The sequence below is a fragment of the Triturus cristatus genome, chromosome 4_2 (assembly GCF_964204655.1).
Source record: "Triturus cristatus chromosome 4_2, aTriCri1.1, whole genome shotgun sequence".
Lineage (NCBI taxonomy): Eukaryota > Metazoa > Chordata > Amphibia > Caudata > Salamandridae > Triturus > Triturus cristatus.
In genome coordinates this window covers 919034703-919060874 of record NC_140586.1, presented here as the reverse complement: position 1 = coordinate 919060874, position 26172 = coordinate 919034703, and the positions used below count along the sequence as shown (strand labels likewise).

At 44.9% G+C, this 26172-nt stretch overlaps 1 protein-coding gene across 1 annotated transcript in view; it reads left to right on the top strand.

Moving 5' to 3' along the window:
* LOC146835403 (uncharacterized) overlaps nt 1-26172 on the top strand; it is a 213841-nt gene that overhangs the window by 117828 nt on the left and 69841 nt on the right. Inside the window, exon 7 of the mRNA XM_085602976.1 lies at nt 15455-15516. Within this exon, the coding sequence (XP_085459102.1) occupies nt 15455-15516 (62 nt within the window). The remainder of the gene's footprint in view (nt 1-15454; nt 15517-26172) is intronic.

The following is a 26172-nucleotide window of genomic DNA, read 5'->3' as shown; positions in this document are numbered from 1 at the left end:
GCCCCCTAAGCAAGGCTTTTTGTACTAACTGTCCATCTAATGCTGATACTACCCCTAAGCAAGACACCTTGCACTCACAGTTCTTCTAATGCTGACACTACCCCTAAGCAAGCCCCCTTGTACTCACTGCCCTCCTAATGCTGGCACCACCCTCTAGCAAGACCCCTTGTGCTCTCTGCCCCCTTAATGCTGACACTACCCCTAAGCAAGGCTCCTATTACTTAATGCCCTTGTAATGCTTACACTTCCCCCTAGCAAGACCCCTTTTACTCTCTACTCCCTAATGTTGACACTTCCCCTAAGCAAAGCTTCTTGTACTCACTGCCCTTATAATTCTGACACTACCCCCTAAGCAAGGCTCTGAGTACTCACTGCCCTTCTAATGCTGACACTATGCCCTAGAAAAATTACTACAATGAGTTCTGTCAGGTCCAACAATTGCTTAGTATTAGGGAAAAAGTAATCACTATAAAACATTTAAAGCTCATAAATACCGTGGACAAGTTGAGACACACCAGACAACAAAACACAGTAAATATGTTTTAGACTTTATATATCCATTAAATGTAGCATGGAATATAAGGCTGTTGTATGATGTGGTCATAGCACAAAAGTGGAAACAAAATAGCAAAACATATAATGTGGTAGTGTAACATATATATGTACAACAAATAACTAGTACATAAATCAAAACAATAACAGAAGGTTACTTGAACTAGCCATCCAATTGTTACATATATGGTACAAACTAGACCCTGTGTTACCCTTCACACTGATTTCAAGGGTGTAGTGACTCAGGACGTGATGTCATTGAGCATCGACGTTTCGACCCAGGATGTATGTGTTAATGACGAGGCATCACAAGGGTCTTCTTCAGGACTAAGATGTGTCCTAACAACAGCCTAAGGGGGTACAAGAGTGAATGTACGTAAGTAAGATGTGTCATATTTATTTATTGTTTTAAGTCCTCATTTCACCATGACTGCTGCATTCTGAACCGTTTCGGTGTACCCTCGATCCGTCCATGGTCCATGCAGATTAAAACTCCAAGCCACGCTGGCCCGCATCTTGGAGGAGGGGAGCAAAAACTGAGTCAAACCTCCACTTAGCCCATGGCATGATGTAATCATTGGACCTTATATCCGAAATTGTAAACAGCCCCACCTACTTTGAAGTTAAGATCCTATTTTGACCATGTCAAGTAATCCTTCCATAACTCTTTTGAGCAGCTAGAGTTACCTTTAATATCTAGTTCGCATGTCCATTTTATCGAGTTTAACCATGCTATTGGATGTGGGGGCTCAGGATCAAATATGTTTTACAAATCTCTCTTATCGCCAGAAGGAGCAAATAAAATAGTAGTCCCCTTTGCGTGTTATTTAATACCTGTCGAGCTGCATTGTTTACCCCTAGAAACACCAGCGTTTCTGTCAGAACAATATTCTTAATGAAAATAGCCCTTAAAATAGTTTCAACATTCTTCCAAAATTCTTGGATTACTGGGCAAGAAAAGAAAACATGGACATCACTGGCTCTTAAAAGCTTGCACCTCTTACAGCTGGGAACAGGTTGCAATACAAACTTAGCTAATCTCTGAGGGGTCCAATATATCCTATGAATAACAAAGAAATGATGACGTTTAAAATTGGCGGATGAAACAAAGGCATATAAAGTTTTTAAAGATTCAGTCCACAGAGATTGTATACAGTCTTCTTGCAGAGTGCTTACCCAGACATCCGAGAGAGCCTTCATAGCGCCTGGATTTATATCCTGTACCGCAATTTCAAAATCCCAATTTCTCCCCACCTCCTCTGCAATAGTAGAAGACCATGAAGTGAGCTGAAGATATTTAAACCTAGATAACTTTTTCCCTAACCTGTTATTCAAAATATCCCACGAAATCAGGCCTTCTACGGACAGGAGATCCCCCCAGTTGTTTATTCCAGCTTGTTTTAATGGTAGGCTCAAAGCATCTTTCAAACAGTCTGGTGTTCCCGGGGATTCCCAAATGGGAGCAAAATCAGAAAAATTGCCAATCTTTAAAAGGCGTCTCACTGTTTGCCATAGTTTTGGTGCTGATTTTTAGACTTTTAACCTGACTTTTTAAAAAACAAATTGATCTCCAAATTTATATAAAAAAGCCTTCGGGCTTAAGGCCTTAACCATTTCCCCCAATATAGATCCCCATGTGTTAATCAAAGGTTCCCCCACCAGCATGCAAATGTTTTTAAATTGAAAAGCCATACAATACAATTTAAGGTCGGGCAGAGCTAACCCCCCCTTTTTGAGGCTTCTCCGTAATTTTCTCCAAGATAAGCGTACACCCCTAGAAGCCCAAATAAAACTTGTTATTTTTCCCTGAATTTTTATTAATTTCTTCTGTTGGAAAAGTGAGAGGTATCCCATTAAAGAGGTATGTAAGCTTTGGCAAGATAGACATTTTATCCAGATTCACTCTCCCATAAATGGAGAGCGGCAGTTTCTTCCATCTAGTTAATTGTTTCTCCACCTCCCTCATAACTCGCTTCAAATTACAAGAAGGATTCTCCTCAATTTTTCAGTAATATCTATCCCCAAGTATCTCATTTCCTTGCATCTTGTACCTCCCCACCCCTCCACATTCCAGCACATCACTCCCGTCTTGGATGGGATTATGGCATAACCTGAAAAGGTCCCATATTCACTTGTCAGTTGTTCCATTCTTGTTAGTGTAAGGGTTGGGTCAGAAGTGTATATTATTAAATCGTCTGCGTAAAGCGCAATTTTACTATGGGACGGGAGTTGGTGTATGGGTATAATTTGTTCATCTGCTCTCAACAAGTATGCAAGCGGCTCTATATAGAGATCAAAAAGAAGTGGGGACAGAGGGCAACCCTGCCTTGTCCCTCTGTGTATCTCAAAACTTTCAGTCAACTTGCCATTGATAAGAATCTTGGCCGTTGGATGTCCATATAGCTTTTGCATTGCTCTTATAAAGTCATGACCAAAACCCATAGTATTCAACACCCCCCATAGGAACCCCCAGCTAACTCGATCGAATGCCTTAGCGGCATTTATTGTTATTACTGCTAATGGAATCGATCGCGTGACTGCCAAATCTATTGTTCCGATCAAGGACAATGTAAGGTCCTGTATTTGTCGCTTTGGAACAAAACCTTTTTGATCCATATGGATTAATTGGGGGGAAACCATGGCCAAGCGACCTGCCAAAATTCCTGTATTTACTTTATGATCAGTGTTGAGAAGAGAGATCGGACGGTAAGAGTCTGCCCTCTTTGGATCTTTTGTGGGTTTTAAAATCAGAGTTATTATGGCCTCACTCCAAGACCTTGGGTGGTAGCTTCCTCTCTATAGGCTGCATTGAAGAGAGCCTTCATCTCTGGCACAATTTCATCTATTAACAGTTTATATACTTCAACTGGTATAGAATCTGGGCCTGCAGCTTTGCCATTTTTCATGCTTTTAAGCTGCTGTAATGGCTGGATTTTCTGTTTAGATGGGATCAGCCCCCAGGGGCCCCTGTGACCCAGCCAAAACGTACTCACCTTCCCTTCTTAGATCGTATTTACAATGGGTAGATATAAAGATGAATATACAGGTCGCACCTAAGAATGGGGAATGACAATATACATATATGGATTTTCTACAATATCTTATTCACATCAGTTGGCCTCGCGGTCGCCCTGACCCAGACCGTTCTACCCTAGGGCAGATCTGACACGCAATCCGGCGTGTCTACACACGGGCCTGCAGAACCCAATGCTCCCTTTTCCAAATCGTTCGCGATCCTGCGAAACTTACACGGCGGTATCCCTCCCGCCGCTCTCATTTACACACGGGCTGCAATCCGGCAGCCCTACACGCTGGTAATCCTCCCCAGCACTCTCATTAACGCCGCATATCAACGACGACCACATTCCTATGAAACATTATTAGGATGATATCTTAGCAATCTACTTAGGATAAAACTAAAATAATAACTTTGGATATGGATTCAGATTATATAGTGTACTCCGTGCTTACGACATCAAAGGTCCACTCACTCCCTCTTTATTTGATAACTATTCGTCTGATCGGGATTTCTCATCCGTTCGTCTAAACAGTGCTCAACTAGGAGCATCATTTACCAAGATTGGACACAAGAACCAGGTACACGATAATTCTATATGAATTAGGGCATTTATTAACCATAAACATAAATCACATTACTATGCAGCATTACATTTGCACAAGAAATAAAAGAGAAAGATTAGGGTGCACGCACTATAAGAATCGGTCGGACTTCACCTGGTTAATGGGAAATCGGGACTCGGCAGTCATCTAGGCTCCTGTCTCGTCTCTGGGTCCTGGCTCGCCTTGCAGTCACCCTCAGCCGTCACAAGTACACGTCTGCACTGATAGGCTCAAACTCGTCTGCTCTCCCTCAGGACCTCGGAACCTTGCTGTTAATTAGCTACCGTCTCTCTCTCTCTCTGGGTTAGTGCGCTCCGCGCCACTTCTCGTTCAGTCTATCTTCAGAGAGTTTCGGTCTTAAATCTTTCTCCGACTTCAAAGATGGCGACTTGTCCACCATGAAAATGAATAATGGCAGAGATGCTAACGGCTAGATGCCGCCTACGGACTGACTGACTGAAAGACTAACACCTTTGCTAATATCAAAAGCCCGTTCCTTCATGGAAATTCACGGCCAGTAACCTGCCGCCCACCAAATTCTTGTACCTCCCCGTACCAAGGACACTTTCCCAGCTGGCCAGCCTGAAGTTGTGTCTTCGGAGTGGAGAAAAATACATTCCTTCGATAAGGGTCAGCCTGAACCGGTTCTCTCCAAGCGAACAACAGCTTAAAACTAAAACATCACTTTTAACCTAGAAAGCCTTCTCGAGCTACCAGGCAGAAAGCAAAATGGAGTCTGTCTCGCTTAAGGCCTACGGAGCCCATAATATGCATAGCTCCATGAGAAACAGATCGGCATGTTAGCAAATGAGTAAATCATGACTAATACTTATATATCTAACCCCTCACTTAAATTCATAAGCCTTACTCTAAGAGAAATGGCACGAAAATGCCCTTATATCTGTAAGACAAGGTCCCTGTTTATCGGCCTAATCCCTATGCTATGGGGGTGATAGGCTGGAGTCACTCTCCATCATTCTCCTTCTCCAGAGAGCTGGCAAAAAGACAGCCATAACATTACACCCCTTGACTCCAGTCTATTAACCAATAACTAAATGGAGCTAACGTCAGTAGATGAATAATATGAAACAAAACTAACTGATCTACGACTCTTCGTAAGTTTAAAAAATTGTAGCAGGGAAGGGACACACTGAATAAAGCAGCAAATCGCTATAAGGATGCAGACAATAATAATAACCCCTCCCAAAATTTGTCGTAAAAAATGCATGTCAGGGAGCCAGTTAAAAAGCCAGTCAAAGAAACCCTGATCTATGTGTTCTCTAATTTCTGCAGTCAAGTCGTGGAGTTTATTAATATGGGACTGGATATCTTTAGAATGGTCAGACAAATTAAAACAGCATAGACCTTCAAATTCAGAGCATTCATGCCCGTATTTTAACAGCAAATAATCGATGGCCGCACGATTTTGCAAAATAGCTCTACGTTCACCTTGGGAATCTAACAATAAATCTGACAAAACAGTAGAAGTTTGGTTGATCGACTTGACCATCCAGCAGGCCATCTTGCCTATTGTTTTAGCATTATAAACGGCTAATGCAGGAACACCAATAATAGAAAAAGACAAACCAAGATATTCTGATCTGGAAAAAAGATGAACAGAGGAATCACAGTCGTCATGTAAGGACATTGAGTCACGAACAATACGGGAATGTGAAGGAGGATGTGAAGAAAACATTAGCAAACTTAATCTAGTGATGGCACACGGGCCACCAGAAATATTCGCAGGAATATAGGGCCAAGATGAATTCCCGCATGAAAAGAGCCATCCAGCTGGTAACAACATTGAACGATAATGGCTAGTGGCTACAACTAAACTGTTGCAAGTCATATTGTTCTTCACTGAAAAACACGAATTAGGAAGTCTTTTTGTACAAAGCAAACGTTGATGAAATGAAAAAGTAGTAGCGGCTTGGAGTTTCAACCGCAGACATTCAGAGATGGCCTTAGGATTGCAGGTCATCATAAAGCAAAGGTCACCAGGGGTAATATTAAAAGTAGTAATTCTGGAATTAATAAGGACATCCTGGTCTGGAAGAAGAGTACATGAGGGACAAAATTCATGGGCCAAGAAGTCGCCCAAAATGACATTAGGTCGGGCATAGGACACATTAAATACATGATGAAGGGTTTCAGTAGATGCAGGGACAGCAACCAAACAGGTCGATAAGATGTCAGTAACCGATTTCATGGGGGTAAGGCAAAAATGCGGAGAGTTCGTCACTCGCTTCGCGAGTGTGATCCAAAAATTGGAGGACTTCTGCCACGCGGATCGCGTGGCTCTTGTTATCCCATCACTCGGCGTCGGTAGATGCTCTCCTCTCCCGGCGTAGCAAGCCAAAAGGAGTCCAACGACGACACATCCTGCAGCAGCAGTCCAAAGAATGATCTAAAAGAATACAAACACAGGCCTTAATCATTCTCGTAAATAACATTTGTCAGCTGGGACAGCTTCCCAGCCATCTTTCCCTGGCTTCATCACCAGAACGGTGTTGTCATGACCGGTCGCAATAATATCAGCCTGTTCAGGAGGATTTTTAGGCGATTGCACCCATATTTTAGCTCCAGGAAGATCAGACGATCCGAAGCCTTTTTTTCCACGCACAGTTAGCAACGTTGGGGCAGAGCCTTTTTTGATCTCACCACTGAAGACAGGCATAATCAATAGTTGAGCAACACGGTCAGACTTCTTGATAAACAAATCCATCTCACTGCTATTAAGCAAGAGAACCTTAATCTCTCCCTGATAATCACTGTCGATCACACCACCAAGGACTTGAACACCTTTCAGGGCCAGGCCAGATCTTGGGGCAATTAATCCAAAACTACCGGCAGGTATAGAGACACCTATGCCAGTTTCAACAATTATTCGATCTTTTCCTGGGAAGTGTACATCATTTAAAGCATGCAGGTCGAGGCCTGCGGAACCTGAGGTTGCTCTACATGGAGCCAAAGCACCGGGGGTAATTTCCCAATATGTGACAGTGGTAGCAACAGAATTAGGTTTCGCATCAACATGTGGAGGAAACAAACGCATCAAAGGAGATTCAGCATGCAACAAAGGACGGTTATTCAGAATTAATAAAGCTTGAAGTAGGACATCTCTCCACTGGCTGTAACGGTCATCAGTCAACTTGCGCAACTGTTCTTTCAACAAGCCATTCATTCTCTCAATCAGTCCTGAAGCTTGTGGATAGTATGGAATGTGAAATACCCAGTCGATATTGTTTTCCATACAGAAGTCCTGCACCAATCTTCCACGAAAGTGGGATGCATTGTCTGATTGAATTTGGAATGGGACACCATAATATAGAATAAACAGCTCCAGGGTTTTAATCGTATTCACTTGGGTAGCATTCTTGCAAGGAAAAGCGACCAAAAGGCCACTATAAGTATCAACTACTGTACAAATGTATTGACAATTTCTGCTCATGGGGAGCGGACCAATATAATCAATCTGCCAAATTTGGGCGGGCAATTTACCTCGATATAAGTGACCTCGAACAATTTGAGGCACCTCCTTCTTTCTAGAGTGTTGGCAAATGGGACAATGTAGAATGGCATCTTTAATTAAAGAAAAGGGAATATGAATTCCTCTATCAACAGCCCACCTGTTAGTGGCTTTCTCTCCAAAATGTCCTGCCTTCCGATGGGCCCATTTCGCCAATCCCGCCAAATCAGAATCTTGCATGTCAACCACTGCCTCAGAAATTTTAGACTGTCCATCTGCAATGTTATGGAAAAATTTGTCAAGGGAATCGATTGGAGTATGAGCATCCACGTGAAAGATTGTTACAGTACTGTGCGGAAGCAGTTCCCAAATTTCTTGCCACAATTCTTTACCCCATAATTCCTTGGAGTGCAATTCCCAATTGTGCGAGTGCCATGTAGGCAACCACACCGCTAGTCCATTTGCAGTGGACCAAGAATCAGTGAAAATATGACATGTACCTGGTAACTCCTGTTTCAAAACTTGGTAAACCGCATAGAGTTCAGCATATTGACTACTCTTACCGTCTCCAGTTGTGCTCAATAATTTCTGTGTAATCGGATTGTAGGACACTGCTTTCCAATGTCTCTTGTCACCAATGAATTTCGCAGAACCATCCGTAAACCACACATGTTTTCTATCCTCCACGGACAGATCATCAAATGATTTACCCCACTTCACGGGAGACTCCTGCACTACGGGAACCGAACACTCACTTTCAGCCTCATTGGAGGGCGCCTGCGCCACTCGCTCATGTAAAACCGCCACACCTTTCGGACCCACACGTGCCCTGTCCTGAATGTACCATTTCCATTTAATCACACTAGCCTCCTGAGCATGTCCAATTCGATGGGACTTCGGTGAACTCAAAACCCATTGCATGATGGGAATTTCAGGCCTCAAAATCACAGCATGGCCTAAAGTCAATTGCTCGGTATCCACCAGAGCCCAGTAACAAGCAAGCAACTGTTTTTCAAAAGGTGAGTAACGCTCACCAGCCTCTGGCAATTTTTTGGTCCAAAAACCTAATGGCACTTTTTGTCTGCCCTGCTTTTGCCATAAACTCCAATTGGCATACAGACCTTCCACGGACACATTCAAATCAACATCACCGTCACTCACAGGCCACAAATCCAAAGCATACTGAATAGCTTCTTTAGCCAAATTAAAAGCAGTCTGTTGAGGTTCACCCCACTCAAACGCATTCTTTTTACGAGTGACTCGGTACAGTGGAGCCAAGATTTGACTCAAATGGGGAATATGTTGGCGCCAGAATCCAAACAACCCAATGAAGGACTGCGCCTCTTTCCTATTTCTGGGAACAGCAAAATCAAGGATTTTACGTTTAACTTGTGGGATCACCTCTCTGTGACCCTCATGCCAATTGATTCCTAAAAATTTTACAGCTTGAGATGGGGTTTGTAATTTGTCAGGATTTATTTCCCAACCCTTTGCTCGCAAACAGTCAATAATCTGATCCAAATGAGACTGTACCTGGTCTTGCGTATCACCTTGAATCAAAATGTCGTCAATATAATGACAAATTTGAACTTGTGTATTCGTGGGCACTTCAGACAAATGTTCCGCCACCAGCCGGTGACAGATCGTAGGACTATGTACATAGCCTTGAGGAAGACTCCGGAACGTCATTTGACGTCCATTCCATGTAAAACTGAATTGTTCCTGGCATTCGGGGGCAATTGGAATCGAAAAGAATGCATTAGCAATATCGATAGAAGCATACCATGTACCTGGATGCTTTTGAATTCTCTCAATCAATGTAACAATGTCAGGCACTGCCACAGTCAATTTAGGAGTATGTTTGTTCAATTCTCGATAATCAACAGTCATGCGCCAAGAGTTGTCACTTTTGCGCACGGGCCAAACAGGATTATTCCAAGCAGATGTGACCGGAGTAATGACTCCTGCGTCAACCAAATCCTGAATCGTAGCTGTAATTTCTTCATGACCACCTGGGATGCGATATTGTTTTTGAGAAATCACTTTCGTCGCTAAAGGGATCTTAATAGGTGGCATGCGTAAACGGCCAACCCGTACGGGTCGGGTCGAAATGTACTGTCTAGTACCAAACTGATAGTAACCATCATCCAAATGCAAAGTCATACCTTTCAAAATGTCAATTCCAATAATATATTCCAAAAGTGGCACAACCAACACAGAGTATTCTCTACGAGGAATCCTACCAATTGTAATCTCAAGTGCAGTTTGAACTGCGGGTGTTTCTTTGCCACCCAGGCCGGTAATTGTGAAAGACTGTCCATGAAATTTCCTTGACTTACCATGAATTAAAGTGGCCTCCGCCCCAGTATCAACTAACGCTCGGGCCCTTTGGATATTACGATGTTTCCAAAAAATCTCAATATCTACATATGGTCTGTAATCTCTGTGGGCCCACCTGCGTACCGGAGCTTGACCTATTTCCTAGTCATTTTTCCTGCGTTCCGTCAACCAAGACAGATCAGGGTAGATGTTTTCAGTTTTCTTCGGTATCAGGATTTGTTGTTCATATCCGTCTCCAGTACGAAACGGATTAGTATCATGTTCAAAAAGTTGTAAATTACGGTCAGAGAGTCTATTACGATCCTCCCTCCTTCGTATATCAGGGGAATAACGCCTTGCATCTCTATGTCTGCTAGAACCACGATCATCCCTTCCCCTTCCACGATCATCCTCTCTCCCCCTCCCATCACTACGACGGGGGGAACCACCACGGTCTTGGCGCCGGTCATCACGGCGATCAGAATCCACACGTCGTCTCTCATCACCACTGTCATCCGAACCACGATCATAATCATTCTTTCGCACACGACGGGCACCTTCCTTCCGATCCAAACCACGCTTACGAAACATATCCCATAGGATATTATTAGGTTCACCATCGATCTCTTCCCTTTTGACACCATCAGCAATGAGAGCAAGAAACATGTCACGTCTAGAGAACTTATAGTCCCCTCCAGTACGACCCTCAGGTCGGGATTGTCTTTCAGGTTTAAACCATTCACCCAGCTCACCAAGCTGACGAACAGACTCAAGCACAGCAGACAAAGGATTGCCAGTTTGATTAATCAACAATGTCATCATGACCTGCTTGTAAGCAACAGGAGAAGTACGTATAATGCGGTTACGCACGGAAGATGTTAACAAACCATCCAATAACCTGTCAGCAGTACTAAGGAAGATACAAGTTTTCATGACTTCTTCCTTTAAACGTTGCGACGCATCGCGCAGAGTGTACCACGGCTTGTCGTCAGAGGGCCAATCAGACTCTGTTGGATATTTATGATTACAGCCATCAGACGCAAGCTGGAGCAAAGAAGTTTGGACATTACCATTAAAATTCCGAAAATGGTCCTGAATAGTAGAATCAGAACTCAAAGAGCAAAATCGTAAGCAATCAACAGCATCGAGCAGAATACCGGAAGCGCCAAGCTCATAAAGACGCACCATCCAGGTAAGCAAGGCCTCACCAGGCCGTTGTTTAAATCGTTGCAGGATGTCACTAATCTCCTGCTGAGTAAAATCTTCAATACAGTCAAGAGGGATACCACCCGGATTACCAGGGGCTTGTTGTAATTTCCGTCGAAAGATCGGATGAGCAGAAACTGCGGGAAGAGCTTCCGAGGAAGCCCGCATCTTAGATTTAACAGAACAATCAGGGCAAGCTACGTCATCCGCACGGGAAGAACGAGCACGGTCAGAATCGGGAGTCAAATCAATGCATGAAGCAGATTTACAATCACGTCCGGAGCGAGAAGACTCGCGCTTGTCACCCTCCTCTGCCGAGGAGTCAGAAGCATGAGAATCCCAGATATTACCGTCCCACTCATCGGGGTTCCAATCCATTCCAGCTTTCGCTACAAGCATACGCACTTTGCGGGACGACACGCGCCCACGACGATGTTTGTATTTATATCGTGCAATACGGACCGCAGCTCTTTCGGCAATGGTCTGATATGTTTCAAGTTTGTCGGCAAGCAGTTTATTTTGACAACGTAAAAGAGTATGCGCATTTTGCAACTCAACACACCGTCCTTCCGTATCTTTAAATTGTTTCTGTAGTTGAACAAACTTCTCATGCAAAATTCTGTATGCATTAAGAATAATCCATCCTCTGCGTCCTAAAATAGGAAGCTCATCGCCTTTCACTATTGGCGCTTTCTGTAGGCATGAAATCACATCGGCAGGCTCCGCCTGCTCCAAGCATGAAGACCAATTTTCACTCAAACCAGTAGAATCAGCCCACTCACGGGCTAAAGCCTCATAAGGCGTAGACTCCCAGCCGGGAATCTGAATCGGTAATTTGAAAACCGACGGAGATTTTTTCGGAAACATATTAACACGCAAAAAATTATATACACAATTATAAACAAAATTTTATACGTACAAGCCGAGCGCAAACCAACGAGATCAAAACAAAACAATGCACACAGGCTTCGTAAACAGTTCGTGACGCCAGATGTAATGGCTGGATTTTCTGTTTAGATGGGATCAGCCCCCAGGGGCCCCTGTGACCCAGCCAAAACGTACTCACCTTCCCTTCTTAGATCGTATTTACAATGGGTAGATATAAAGATGAATATACAGGTCGCACCTAAGAATGGGGAATGACAATATACATATATGGATTTTCTACAATATCTTATTCACATCAGTTGGCCTCGCGGTCGCCCTGACCCAGACCGTTCTACCCTAGGGCAGATCTGACACGCAATCCGGCGTGTCTACACACGGGCCTGCAGAACCCAATGCTCCCTTTTCCAAATCGTTCGCGATCCTGCGAAACTTACACGGCGGTATCCCTCCCGCCGCTCTCATTTACACACGGGCTGCAATCCGGCAGCCCTACACGCTGGTAATCCTCCCCAGCACTCTCATTAACGCCGCATATCAACGACGACCACATTCCTATGAAACATTATTAGGATGATATCTTAGCAATCTACTTAGGATAAAACTAAAATAATAACTTTGGATATGGATTCAGATTATATAGTGTACTCCGTGCTTACGACATCAAAGGTCCACTCACTCCCTCTTTATTTGATAACTATTCGTCTGATCGGGATTTCTCATCCGTTCGTCTAAACAGTGCTCAACTAGGAGCATCATTTACCAAGATTGGACACAAGAACCAGGTACACGATAATTCTATATGAATTAGGGCATTTATTAACCATAAACATAAATCACATTACTATGCAGCATTACATTTGCACAAGAAATAAAAGAGAAAGATTAGGGTGCACGCACTATAAGAATCGGTCGGACTTCACCTGGTTAATGGGAAATCGGGACTCGGCAGTCATCTAGGCTCCTGTCTCGTCTCTGGGTCCTGGCTCGCCTTGCAGTCACCCTCAGCCGTCACAAGTACACGTCTGCACTGATAGGCTCAAACTCGTCTGCTCTCCCTCAGGACCTCGGAACCTTGCTGTTAATTAGCTACCGTCTCTCTCTCTCTCTGGGTTAGTGCGCTCCGCGCCACTTCTCGTTCAGTCTATCTTCAGAGAGTTTCGGTCTTAAATCTTTCTCCGACTTCAAAGATGGCGACTTGTCCACCATGAAAATGAATAATGGCAGAGATGCTAACGGCTAGATGCCGCCTACGGACTGACTGACTGAAAGACTAACACCTTTGCTAATATCAAAAGCCCGTTCCTTCATGGAAATTCACGGCCAGTAACCTGCCGCCCACCAAATTCTTGTACCTCCCCGTACCAAGGACACTTTCCCAGCTGGCCAGCCTGAAGTTGTGTCTTCGGAGTGGAGAAAAATACATTCCTTCGATAAGGGTCAGCCTGAACCGGTTCTCTCCAAGCGAACAACAGCTTAAAACTAAAACATCACTTTTAACCTAGAAAGCCTTCTCGAGCTACCAGGCAGAAAGCAAAATGGAGTCTGTCTCGCTTAAGGCCTACGGAGCCCATAATATGCATAGCTCCATGAGAAACAGATCGGCATGTTAGCAAATGAGTAAATCATGACTAATACTTATATATCTAACCCCTCACTTAAATTCATAAGCCTTACTCTAAGAGAAATGGCACGAAAATGCCCTTATATCTGTAAGACAAGGTCCCTGTTTATCGGCCTAATCCCTATGCTATGGGGGTGATAGGCTGGAGTCACTCTCCATCATTCTCCTTCTCCAGAGAGCTGGCAAAAAGACAGCCATAACAGCTGCTCTGTAATTTCCCTTTCAGTAATTGGGGCATCCAATTTGTTCCTACCATCATGTGTAAGGGCTGGAAGGCCTAGGTTTCTCAGCCAGCATTTTAATGGAGATACAGGTATTGCCTTATATTCCATGCAACATTTAATGGATATATATAGTCTAAAACATATTTACTGTGTTTTATTGCCTGTTGTGTCTCAACTTGTCCACGGTATTTATGAGCTTTAAATGTTTTATCGTGATTAATTTTCCCTAACACTACGCCAATGTTGGACCCGACAGAACTCATTGTAGTAATTTTTCTTATGTACCCAGGTTCTGAGGGACACTGGGCTTACCCATTATTCTTTATGGACACTACCCCTAAGCAACACTTCTTTTACTCACTGTTCCTCCAATGCTGAAACTGCCCCCTAAGCAAGGCTGCTTGTACTCACTACCCCTCTAATGCTGACACTATCCCTCAAGCAAGACCCCTTGTACTCACTTCCCTTCTAATGCTGACACTATCCCCTAAGCAAGGCTCCTTGCACTCACTGTCCCTCTAATGCCGACACTGCCCCTAAGCAAGGCTCCTTGTACTCACTTCCCTTCTAATGCTGACACTATCCCCTAAGCAAGACCCTTTGTACTCACTTCCCTTCTAATGCTGACACCACCCCCTAAGCAAGGCTGCTTGCACTCACTGCCCCTCTAATGCTGACACTATCCCCTAAGCAAGACCCTTTGTACTCACTTCCCTTCTAATGCTGACACTATCCCCTAAGCAAGGCTGCTTGTACTCACTACCCCTTTAATGCTGACACTATCCCCCTAAGCAAGGCTGCTTGCACTCACTGCCCCTCTAATGCTGACACTATCCCCTAAGCAAGACCCCTTGTACTCACTTCCCTTCTAATGCTGACACTATCCCCTAAGCAAGACCCTTTGTACTCACTTCCCTTCTAATGCTGACACCACCCCCTAAGCAAGGCTGCTTGCACTCACTGCCCCTCTAATGCTGACACTATCCCCCAAGCAAGACCCCTTGTACTCACTTCCCTTCTAATGCTGACACTATCCCCTAAGCAAGACCCTTTGTACTCACTTCCCTTCTAATGCTGACACTATCCCCTAAGCAAGGCTCCTTGCACTCACTGTCCCTCTAATGCTGACACTGCCCCTAAGCAAGGCTCCTTGTACTCACTGTCCCTCTAATGCTGACACTGTCCCTAAGCAAGGCTCTTTGTACTCACTGTCCCTCTAATGCTGACACTACCCTGTAAGCAAGGCTTCTTGTACTTACTGCCCCTCTAATGCTGCCACTGCCCCCAAGCAATGCTCCTTGTAGTCACTGCATCTCCAATTGTGACACCACCCCCGAAGCAAGACCCCTTGCACTTTCTGCCCTTCTAATGCTGCCACTACCCCCTGAGCAAGGCTCCTTGCACTCACTGTCCCTAATGCTGGCACTGCCCCTAAGCAAAGCTACTTGTACTCACTGTGTCTCCAATGCTGACACTACCCCCATGCACATTGCCTGTGTTTGCTGCTCTTGTGACAGATCATGTGATATAGTTGTCCTGTGTCTCTCATTTCAGATTGAGGCCCTACTCAGGAGATTTTTTCAGTCACTTCTAAGGCTGGAGAACTGTCGTTTCAGGTAAGGACTGCTGATCACCCCACACATGCACCACCCCTCAGCCCATGTCTGCAAGGTGATTCAAGCTGCCACAGTCTGCGAGTACCCAGCAAACTTACTGTTACAGTCACTCTACCTGTGTCATTCACCGTTGTCAAGTCTGCTTTTGGTTGGACTTGTTTGCAATGTCATGTCTACTTAGTAGCATTAGTTTTGTGGCACCTCGTGGTGGACGGTGCAGTTGGGTGCAAAGTGATGGCTGAGATTAAGGCTGATCTTTGCTGTTTTAGATATGTGTCAGATGTCATGCCTGTTGCGTTCTGCTATGTTGCTATGCAATGCTTATGTTGTTCTATTTGACATTTACTGCTGACTATCTTGCCTACCTGTGTAGGGTTGAATGTATGTGTGTGTGTTTTGCCTTAGTGTGTGGGAACTCTTAGTGGGCAGTTGCCAATCCCTGGCCAGAAATCTTCATTTCATGAAAGAGACTTCTAACTGCAGATTCATCACTTTTTGAATATTCCACCAGGTATCAGACTGGATCCGCAAAATTAGCAGCAGTACCCCTGCGTACCAGTAAGTGGGGTCATGTGACTCCATATCTGCATCATTCCACTCTAGAAGTAACATGTAGATTCCTATATAGGAGCCACCTAAATGCTCTGATGTCACTTCCCTTCATTCCAGGCCTGCAGATGCAGATCTGGAGCTACCTCTCTTTTCTTTAAGCCTGTTTTCTTTCTAAAATTCTGCTACCAACGTGCATACGAAACATCACCACCCAAAACTGCAGGGTTTATGTTTATGTTTAGTGATTTATAGAGCGCGTAGCTGCCCTTAGGCTTCCCAGCGCTAGGAGGAACTTAACAGAGGTAGTCTAGGTCAGAGTGTCTGATATCGAGAGGTTTTAAGAAAATAGTAGTGTTTTGAGTTTTTTCCTAAATGCCAGTTCGGTGGTTATCATGCGCATGTCCCTGGGTAACATTTTAGGAACCAAGTGCTTAAAGGACCTTCCTCCCCATCTTTCTCTTTTTATTCTGCCTTGTTACATCAGAAGGTTCTGTGAAGACCTCAGGGTCCTACTTGGCGTGTAATGTTTAACCAACTTTTTAATTAATGCCGGGCCTCTGTAATTCATGGCTCTGTGGGCGATACACAGGGCTTTGAACCTAATCCTCGACTGGACTGGAAGCCAGTGCAGTTTGCTCAGGGCTGTTCTGGCTGACTGCTGTTTAGGGATTTGTAGTAGGGTCCTTGCTGTGGCGTTCTGCACTACCTGCAGCTGGTTAATGACATATTTAGGGGCGCCCAGATACAACAAGTTCCCGTAGTCCAGCTGTGATAGGATTAATGCTTGGCCACAATTCTACACGATTGTTCAGGTAAAATAGAGAGGACTTTTCGAAGCATATGGAGAAGTCCGAAGCATTTACCGGAGAGTTTCTTTGCTTGGATCTCCATGTTAAGATTTTCGTCTAGCCAAATCCCCAGGTTTTCATGGCAGTCTTGGGGGTTGGAGGTTCTCCCAACTGAGTGGGCCATCTTATAAGATTTCTGGGGACTGTTTTGTTTCCCAGGAACATAAATTCTGTTTTGTCCCTGTTCAGTTTGAGGGAACATTTACACATCCATTCAGCTATTCGAGTCATGGTTTAAACCATGTAGTAACTGTTGCAAACCAATGTCTTTGATAAATTCCCATCAGGTTTGCCTATGGTGTCTGGGGTCAGATCACGACTCCAAAGCCTGCAGTCAATATGCCTTAATTCATTGTAAGTGGCTTGCTGCTCATGGGACAAATAAGTGGGGTGTGCCATGAGGGAATGTCTACACTCTTTGCTTCCCAATAGGACAGCACCCTTTAACAATGAATATTCCCTGAGCATTACACACAGGCAGGACAGAAGGCAGTAGCCTTTGTGACCAATATTGAGAGTCTGCCAGGTGTTTTTGTAGAACGAGGACTGGTTATTCATGTATGGTGTTATATGTATTGTTTTGTGGATTGTAATGTGAACTGTTTTGTGCAATTTTGTGATGTTGCATTAATGTTTTTGATTGTTTGAAATTCCAAAACTTTCAAAAAATATGTGTTGTCCTACAAGATGACATGTGAATAATAATGTAATCTTGTTTGTTTGAAAATAAGGGAAATCAGAGAGTAAAATAAAAATACACGGGCTTCTAAATAGAATTTTAAAGTCCCGGTTGATATAGTACAAATGATTCAATCTGGACATATTGTTTGTTGTATAGTATAAGAGTGGTCTAGTCCAGGTAGTGTAAGGACCCAAGCCTTTTGTAGTTTATAAAGTTAATTCATTGTAAGGCCAATCAGGATTGGTAAGCGAAGCTCCATATGGCAAAACAGTGAAAGACTCAATGCCGTGACCAGTCAAGTTCCAAGAGAGGATCCCATTCAAGTTCCTGAAGTTGTTCCCGTCACGGATTTTTGTCGCAGTTGAAGTCTAAAAAGAAGCAAAAGAAGTCAAAGTGGGACTTGACCTCCTTTCATTACTCACGATCTCCAGAGAAGGCACAAGGGTGTCAACGTGCCTCCCAGTCTCGGTTCTGCAATCTATCCTCAGAGCCAATTCAGACCCTTGTTCTATGGCTACCCGAGTTCCCGGAGACAACGGCAACTTCATAGCAAAGAGACGAGTTTTGTGAGGCCATGCTACACGTCTTTAGCACATTATTAGCTCCCGCTGGCATTCCTTCAGGCCTCAAGGAACCACAAAGCTTCCTAACTGGGCTACCTATAGTAGGCCCACTAGCCTGATACAATTTCTGCAACCGCACCAATGCCAAATCCCATCATCCCTGCACTGCAATCCTCCACTGCCTCCAAGCCTCCTTTTTTTTCTTTCTCTTTTATTCTCGGAGTTTTATATAGCGCAAACTTGACCCAAAGGTATCAAGTATCAGATCGCTTTACATGAGCACGTGCATGCATGTACTGCCATTTTACGGTCCGATGTATCTAGGAATGGTTTTAGATTTCTCAGGTAGATCAGGTGAAACCTGAATTTTTGCCAGTGTGTTGTTGTGGGCCCGCATATTCAGGTTTTTGTCCAGTGTAATTCCTAGTGATTTGGCTGAATCCATTATGGTCTAGGTTCAGTTCAGCGCGGTAATCAATTTGGTCCATTCAAGTATGCCAGGGGAGCTTTTATGAGGTGAAAATATTTAGAATTCAGGTTTTTGCGCATTAATTTTGAGCTGGTTGCGAGCAAGCCATATAACAGTCAGCTTTAGAGCCTCATTCATTGTTTTGATCTTCTCTAGGGATGACATTTTGATGCAGATTTGAGTGTCGTCTGCGTACATGTGAAAAGAGATGTTGGCGATAAGTAGAATTTCAGCTACTGGTTCCAGATAGAGGTTAAAAAGAGTTGGGGAGAGAGTTGAACCTTGGGGGACCCCAAACGTAATCGGGGAAGGGGAGGATAGATTATGATTAACTAAGAATATTTGGGAGGGGTTCTGTAGGAAGGATATAAACCATTCGAGAACGGCTCCCCCTAGTCCCATCCTATTTTCCAGACATTCTAGTATCTTCTCATGGTTAACTGTGTCGAATGCCGATGATAGATCCAAAAGAATTAAGAGTCATATTTTGCCTTGGTCTAGAGCTTGGAGGGCGTCATCTATTAAATGGAGAATGTAGTTTCAGTACTGTGATCTAGCCTGAAACCAGATTGGCATTCGTCTAGCAGGTTGAATGTGGCGATGTATTAGCTAAGTTGTTGTTGCACACATTTCTCAAGTACTTTCGCTAATAGGAGAATATTAGATATTGGTCTTAAATTGTCTGGTTCAGCAGTATTCAGTTTGGGTTTATTTAAAATGATTGAAATCAATTGGACCTATTGAGAGAAATGCCAGGGATGCGCTCAGCAAGCTGGTGTCATACCAGATAGCGGTCTACACACTGCTGGTCTGAACGCCACATTTCTAGCTCCATGTTGAGGTTGTTATTTAAAATAATCACAAAAGATGGACTAGAGCAAGTAATGTTGCCATATTGGCATTGTCCTAGTCCCATTATACACGGGACAAAATACTCCCTGCACCATATTATAAGGAGGTTACAAGTCATAGAGGAATTCAATGACCATGCAGAAGAAAAAGCCCAAAGGCCGAGTTTCTTTATAAGGTCATTGAACTCCGAGGTGACTTACAATATCCTTAAAATGTGTGGCACTGAGTGTTTTATTTCTTAGAATACATGGCCACGTCACCGCCCTTCCCAAAAACTGCTTAAAGCCTTAGCTCTTAATTACGAGTCTGGCGGTCATCAGACCACCAGACTCGCGGGGCGCGGCAGTGGCTGCCTGACTACCGCACTACAAGTTGGGCAGTCGGACAGCCATTGCACTGCCACAGCAACCAGGAAACCGCGATTCCCTGGCGGTGGTGCGGCAGTCAAGGCCTCAGTAATATGCTGGTGGTGGCACTGTGGCACCCCAGGCATATTACAAGTTTCAGGACCACCAGCAGTGCCATGGGTCGTTCCTCCATGGAAAGGCTGGGGGTCCCGAAACAAAGGGTCCCTACAGGACCCCCTGTTGCCCATGTGCATGGGTATGCATGTGGTGGGGCACAACATGTGCGCCCCTTTGTGCATGGACCCAGATTCCTGCACGGCATGGACTTTACAGTCCATGCCGTGCAGAAACTCTTTTTTGGTGTTCCCATTGCAGTGCCCATTTACAGATGCACTGCCGTGGGATCGCAAAAAAAAGCCTGCCAGACAAGAGGAAACTCGTAATCTGGTGGGCGGTGGGCACACAGGTTTGGCCCCAGCACCGCCAAACTCGTAATCAGGCCCGAAGTTTCTTGCTCATTCCTATGAAAGAGATAGTATGGTTGCAGACATGAATAATAAAAGTAGATCCTGGGTGCAAAATGAAACACATCAAAACAGTAATTTGTTGCAAAAACATATTAGACTCAGTTCAATGTAAGTCCTATTTTTAATAAACCTTAAAATAATTAAGATGCTTAGAAAGTCTTTCCTGCCTGTAATAAACTACTGTAGCATGCACAAAATAAACATGGTGCTATTAATATCTCCTTTCTGCTGATCACTGGCCATTTTAGAAAAACATCATAACAAAAAGTAAATTCCCAATGTCATTGTTTAACCTGCAGCACCAATGATATTCCCTAATCTGCCTTTCATCTTGCCTGCTGGCATCACATCAGCCTTATGATGTTAGAACTTAACTGTAATAATTCATTACAGTTGAGCAGCTACGTCATTTTCTTATTACTGGTGACTAGAGACATCACAGCTCAACTGTAGTAAGCAAATTAGAGACAGGTTTTTATAGGGAGATTGCAGGCTCTTATGCGTTACAAGATAATACTAATCTAAGCTGTAATGAGTAAAATATGGTTCATGCATAAGATGTAAGGCCTTGAAAAGAATGAGCAGTTATTTTATATAAATAATTCTTCTACGGAAATGACCATGCTTATAGCCTTCCTCTCTGTTGATAATGGAGGTGTGTTTTTCTTTAAACTAATCACATAGCACCCCGTGCCTTTTTACACTGGGGTCATGTGGTCCAAGGGCAGTCCTCGCAGTCTGGGCTGGACTGGAAACCAAAACTAGGTCTGTCAAAAATTCTCAAAGTGGCCCACACTGCAGGAGGCCATGACTAGAATGGGGCCATGGATGCATGCTTGGCTAATGGAAGCACATGCAGCTCTTGTAACAATCCCACACTGCCAGAGGGTGTGACTGGAATGGGACCATGGATGCATGCTTGGCTAATGGAAGCACACGCAGCTCTTGTAACAATCCCACACTGCCAGAGGGCGTGACTGGAATGGGACCATGGATGCAAGCTTGACTCGTGGAAGCACACACAGCTCTTGAAACTATCCCACACTGCCGGTGGACGTGACTAGAATGGGACCACGGATGCATGCTTGGCTAATGGCAGCCCAAACAGCTCTTGAAACAATCCCACACTTCAGGAGGCCAGTGACTAGAATGGGACCATGTATGCGTGCTTGGCTCATGGCAGCCCAAACAGCTCTTGAAACAATCCCACACTTCAGGAGGCCAGTGACTAGAATGGGACCATGTATGCGTGCTTGGCTCATGGCAGCCCAAACAGCTCTTGAAACAATCCCACACTTCAGGAGGCCAGTGACTAGAATGGGACCATGTATGCGTGCTTGGCTCATGGCAGCCCAAACAGCTCTTGAAACAATCCCACACTTCAGGAGGCCAGTGACTAGAATGGGACCATGTATGCGTGCTTGGCTCAAGGTAGCCCACACTGTTCTTGAAACAATCCCACACTGCAGGAGGACGTGACTAGATTGGGACCGTGGATGCATGCTTGACTCATGATAGCCCACACAGATTTTGATGCAAACCCACACTGCAGGAGGACGTGACTAGAATGGAACCATGGAAAATGGCTTGGCTCATGGTGGCCACACAGCTCTTGCAGCAATCCCACACTGCAGGAGGACATGACTTAAATGGGACCGTGGATGATTGCTTGGCTAGTGTTAGCCCACACAGCTCTTGAACCAATCCCACACAGCAGGAGGCGAGTGACTAGAATGAGACCATGGATGTATGATTGGCTTGTGGGAGCCCACACTGCTCTTGAAACAATCCCCCACTGCAGGAGGACGTGACTAGAATTGACCATGGATGCTTGCTTGGCTCGTGGTAGCCCACACAGCTCTTGAAACAATCCCACACTGCAGGAGGACGTGACTAGGATGAGACCATGGATGCTTGCTTTGGCTCATGGTAGCCCACGCAGCTCTAGAAACAATCCCACACTGCAGGAGGACGTGACTAGGATGAGACCATGGATGCTTGCTTTGGCTCATGGTAGCCCACGCAGCTCTAGAAACAATCCCACACTGCAGGAGGACGTGACTAGGATGAGACCATGGATGCTTGCTTTAGCTCATGGTAGCCCACGCAGCTCTAGAAACAATCCCACACTGCAGGAGGACGTGACTAGGATGAGACCATGGATGCTTGCTTTGGCTCATGGTAGCCCACGCAGCTCTAGAAACAATCCCACACTGCAGGAGGACGTGACTAGGATGAGACCATGGATGCTTGCTTTGGCTCTTGGTAGCCCACGCAGCTCTAGAAACAATCCCACACTGCAGGAGGACGTGACTAGGATGAGACCATGGATGCTTGCTTTGGCTCATGGTAGCCCACGCAGCTCTAGAAACAATCACACACTGCAGGAGGACGTAACTAGGATGAGACCATGGATGCTTGCTTTGGCTCATGGTAGCCCACGCAGCTCTAGAAACAATCCCACACTGCAGGAGGACGTGACTAGAGTGGGACCATGAATGCTTGCTTGGCTCATAGTAACCCACACAGCTCTTGAAACAATCCCACATTGCATGAGGATGGGGCTAGAATGGGGTAAGAAGATGGTTGCCAGAGGCAGTGAACAGCATGGTCACACGTGAGCATATACAAAGCGTGGTGGGCATATAAGAGAATGCACATAGCTCTGCAGATGTTTTAGGCATAGCATTTGACATACTGCACTGAGCAGTATCATTTGCTCATTCGATAAATGTATGTTAAGTAGTTACTAATCTGAAAGTAAGTTGCTGTGAGTGAGGATGTGGTTGAAGGTAACACAGATGTTAGTCTGCACTTACCACTCACTGCTGAACCTCAAGGGTACAGAATTTGTAAGAGAAAGTTTAAAATAGTGGTCTGGCTGGCACTATGACAGTTCTTCAGGGACCTCATTAGGGCTGACTAAGTTCAAACAGGTACAAGTCCTTAATCGTCACCCCATATCGGATGTCTGGACAGGGATGTCCTACAAAATTTAAAAAAATGAGTGAAAGTCAAAGATGGTAGGGGAGACTTCTTCCACATTACTGGCCGTTCATCGTTCAAGATGGCCAACCCTCTAGACTCCTGACTGTCCCTTCATTTGAAGCAGGCGGGTGCAGTCACTTTCTGCACTCGCCTGCAAGGGGACCTCAAATCCCTTTTGAAAGTGCAGGCAGCTCTTGAACTGCTGCTCTGTATTTCTCTTGAATGCGCTTTCCCCAGGGCAGGCCAAGTTAGCGGCTGCCCTGAAGGCAGCACATTCTTCCAAATAGGGCGCACTTTCCCTGTTTGCACCTGGTGCACCTGCTTTTAAGGTAAAGGGCCGCAGATGTGTATTTTGCAGTATGGTGGTAAGAAATTGTAAGTGTATGGAGAGCTGTGTGTGTAAATGGGTAAATGTGGATGGGTAAGAGGGCATGTGAATGGCTTTATCCCTATGCAAGTGTTATGTTATGTTAATTGGCATTTGTATAGCGCGCTATCACCAACGGTCTCTTAGCGCTTATGAGAGAATAGCCAACCCCACCAGCAGTTCCCCGTCAGTGCGTCTCCCTAGTCAGAGCACATCTTGTCCCCAAACCTGCGTGAACAACAGGGTCTTAAGCTTTTTCTAAATTGAAGGAGAGAGGTTGCCGTACGCATACTTTCCGGTAGCTTGTTCCACAGTTGGGGGATCAGGACTGAAAATGCACGTTCGCCCATGGTTGCTTTATCGAATTGTGGGCAGGCCAAGAGGCCTGCCTCGGATAAGCGAGGTCACGTCTTGGCACGTAACTCCTTAGGTGGCCCTTGATGTACCCCGGTGCCCAAAGAGAGCTTTTATGTGCCATGCAGAGGCCCTTAAACCTGGCCCGCTGCTTAATTGGGAGCCAGTGCAGCTGTTGCAGAAGTAGGGTAGCATGTGAGAGTGAGAGTGAGTGTGGGAGTGAGTAGTAGGATGGTGGAGTGAGTCGGTGGGCAACTGGGGGCGTCAGAAGAGTGATGGCTCATGAATTTATGTTTCAATAAATGTTGAATTTGTGTGGATGGATAGATGGATGAGTGGATGTCTCTGGTTGAAGAATGTACGTTAAAAGATGAGTCTGTGGATTGATGCGTATTTGTGCAAACTTAAGAAATGGTCACCTTGTGTGTTTATGGGTGAATTAACTGTCACTTTGTCCATGAAGCATATGTGTTTGCCTATGGTGTGTGGGTGGATGTATGTGTGGACAGATGATGTGTGCGCATGTGCAGATGGATCCATGTGCCTCGATGCTGCTGCTCTAGGAGCTGGTCGCCTTGGCGCATGGGGGGCTGTGACCTTGCAGGGCACTTGCATCTGCCTGCTGGGCAACAAAGCACTGTGAATCACTGTGATGGGACAGCACCACCACCTAATAGCAGAGGGAATTCAGATCCTAGAAAATGACTGGTGATGGCTTGTGGGCACTTATATGTCATACTCCAGCGTTCGAAGACTTTGAAAGTGACAAACATGACGTCTTTCATCTGAAGCTAGGATTCTGACACTGCTGGCTGTAAGATAGAGACAATATAGAAAAGCTCATAACTTAAAGAATAGAAGCGAACCATCACAGAATGCGGTACAACATCCACTAGTGCTGAAAATAAAGGGTTGACGTATATATTCCAAGAAGTGAGCATCTCAGAATGGGGTATTACATGTGGTAGCACTGGTAACAAAGGGGGTGCCAGGTTGCCCAAGTAGTAAGGTTCCTTTTCCACTGCAGCATTCAGGAACTGACTTGGTCTTGTTGAATCAGGCTATGGACGTAAGTGATTCAAATGTAGAAAAGTGGGGAAGGTACCTGGAGGCAAGAGTGTGATGGACTAAAGACACACTATCCAAAAAGACATTGTTGACAACATTTAAGGTGACAAATGGACAATGGACTGAAGTCCCCATGCAGCATTGATGCTAAAAATAGAATGGAGTAACAAGGCTGAAGCCATTTGGAGCTGATATCTGCTATTTGGGGCTGATATCTGCCATTTGGGGCTGATATCTGCCATTTGGGGCTGATATCTGCCATTTGGAGCTGATATCTGCCAATTGGGGCTGATATCTGCCATTTGGAGCTGATATCTGCCATTTGGAGATGATATTTGCCATTTGGAGATGATATCTGCCATTTGGAGCAGATATCTGCAATTTGGGGCCGATATCTTATTGAGTGCCCGCTTCATCAGGAAAGAAGGGCAGTTGCTTAATCTTTTCACACAGTCCAAAGACAAAACTTGATAAACCCACAAATCATAGATGCAGTTACCAAAAAAGGCAACACCTTCTCCCCAATGCCAATTATACATCAGCAAAGATTCAACATTGTGGAGAGTTGCCAAATCTGACAGGCGGCTAGGTCTACTCTAGGAATGGGGCCAACCGGCAAGGGTCCCTCCTTTCAAAGGGCTGCCAAGGCTACTGCTTCTGACACTGTCATCAAGACAAGAACAAACAACTAGGAGAGGGAGGACAACATGGCTGAAGCATCTTCTCCTCTGTGATTACTTCATCAACTCAGACAGTGCAAAGCCAAACAGCTTGGGCCCCATAAAAAGATGAAAAGTGATGAGGGCTGCCTGACCAGCCTCCAGCTTTGTCAGATGTGTCATGGAAGCCCCCAAAGCGTCTGCTAGGAGCCACAGGCCATCAATGATCCCATGTGACAGCAACCTAGTTACCACTGCCACGGATGCCAGAAGATCAGTGCAGTTCACGCCCTCCTGCAGCATGACCTACTTGTGCTGGTGTGGAGCGCCACCATGACAAGGTCAGGCACATCATGCCGGCATATTCCCCCTCCTGGACA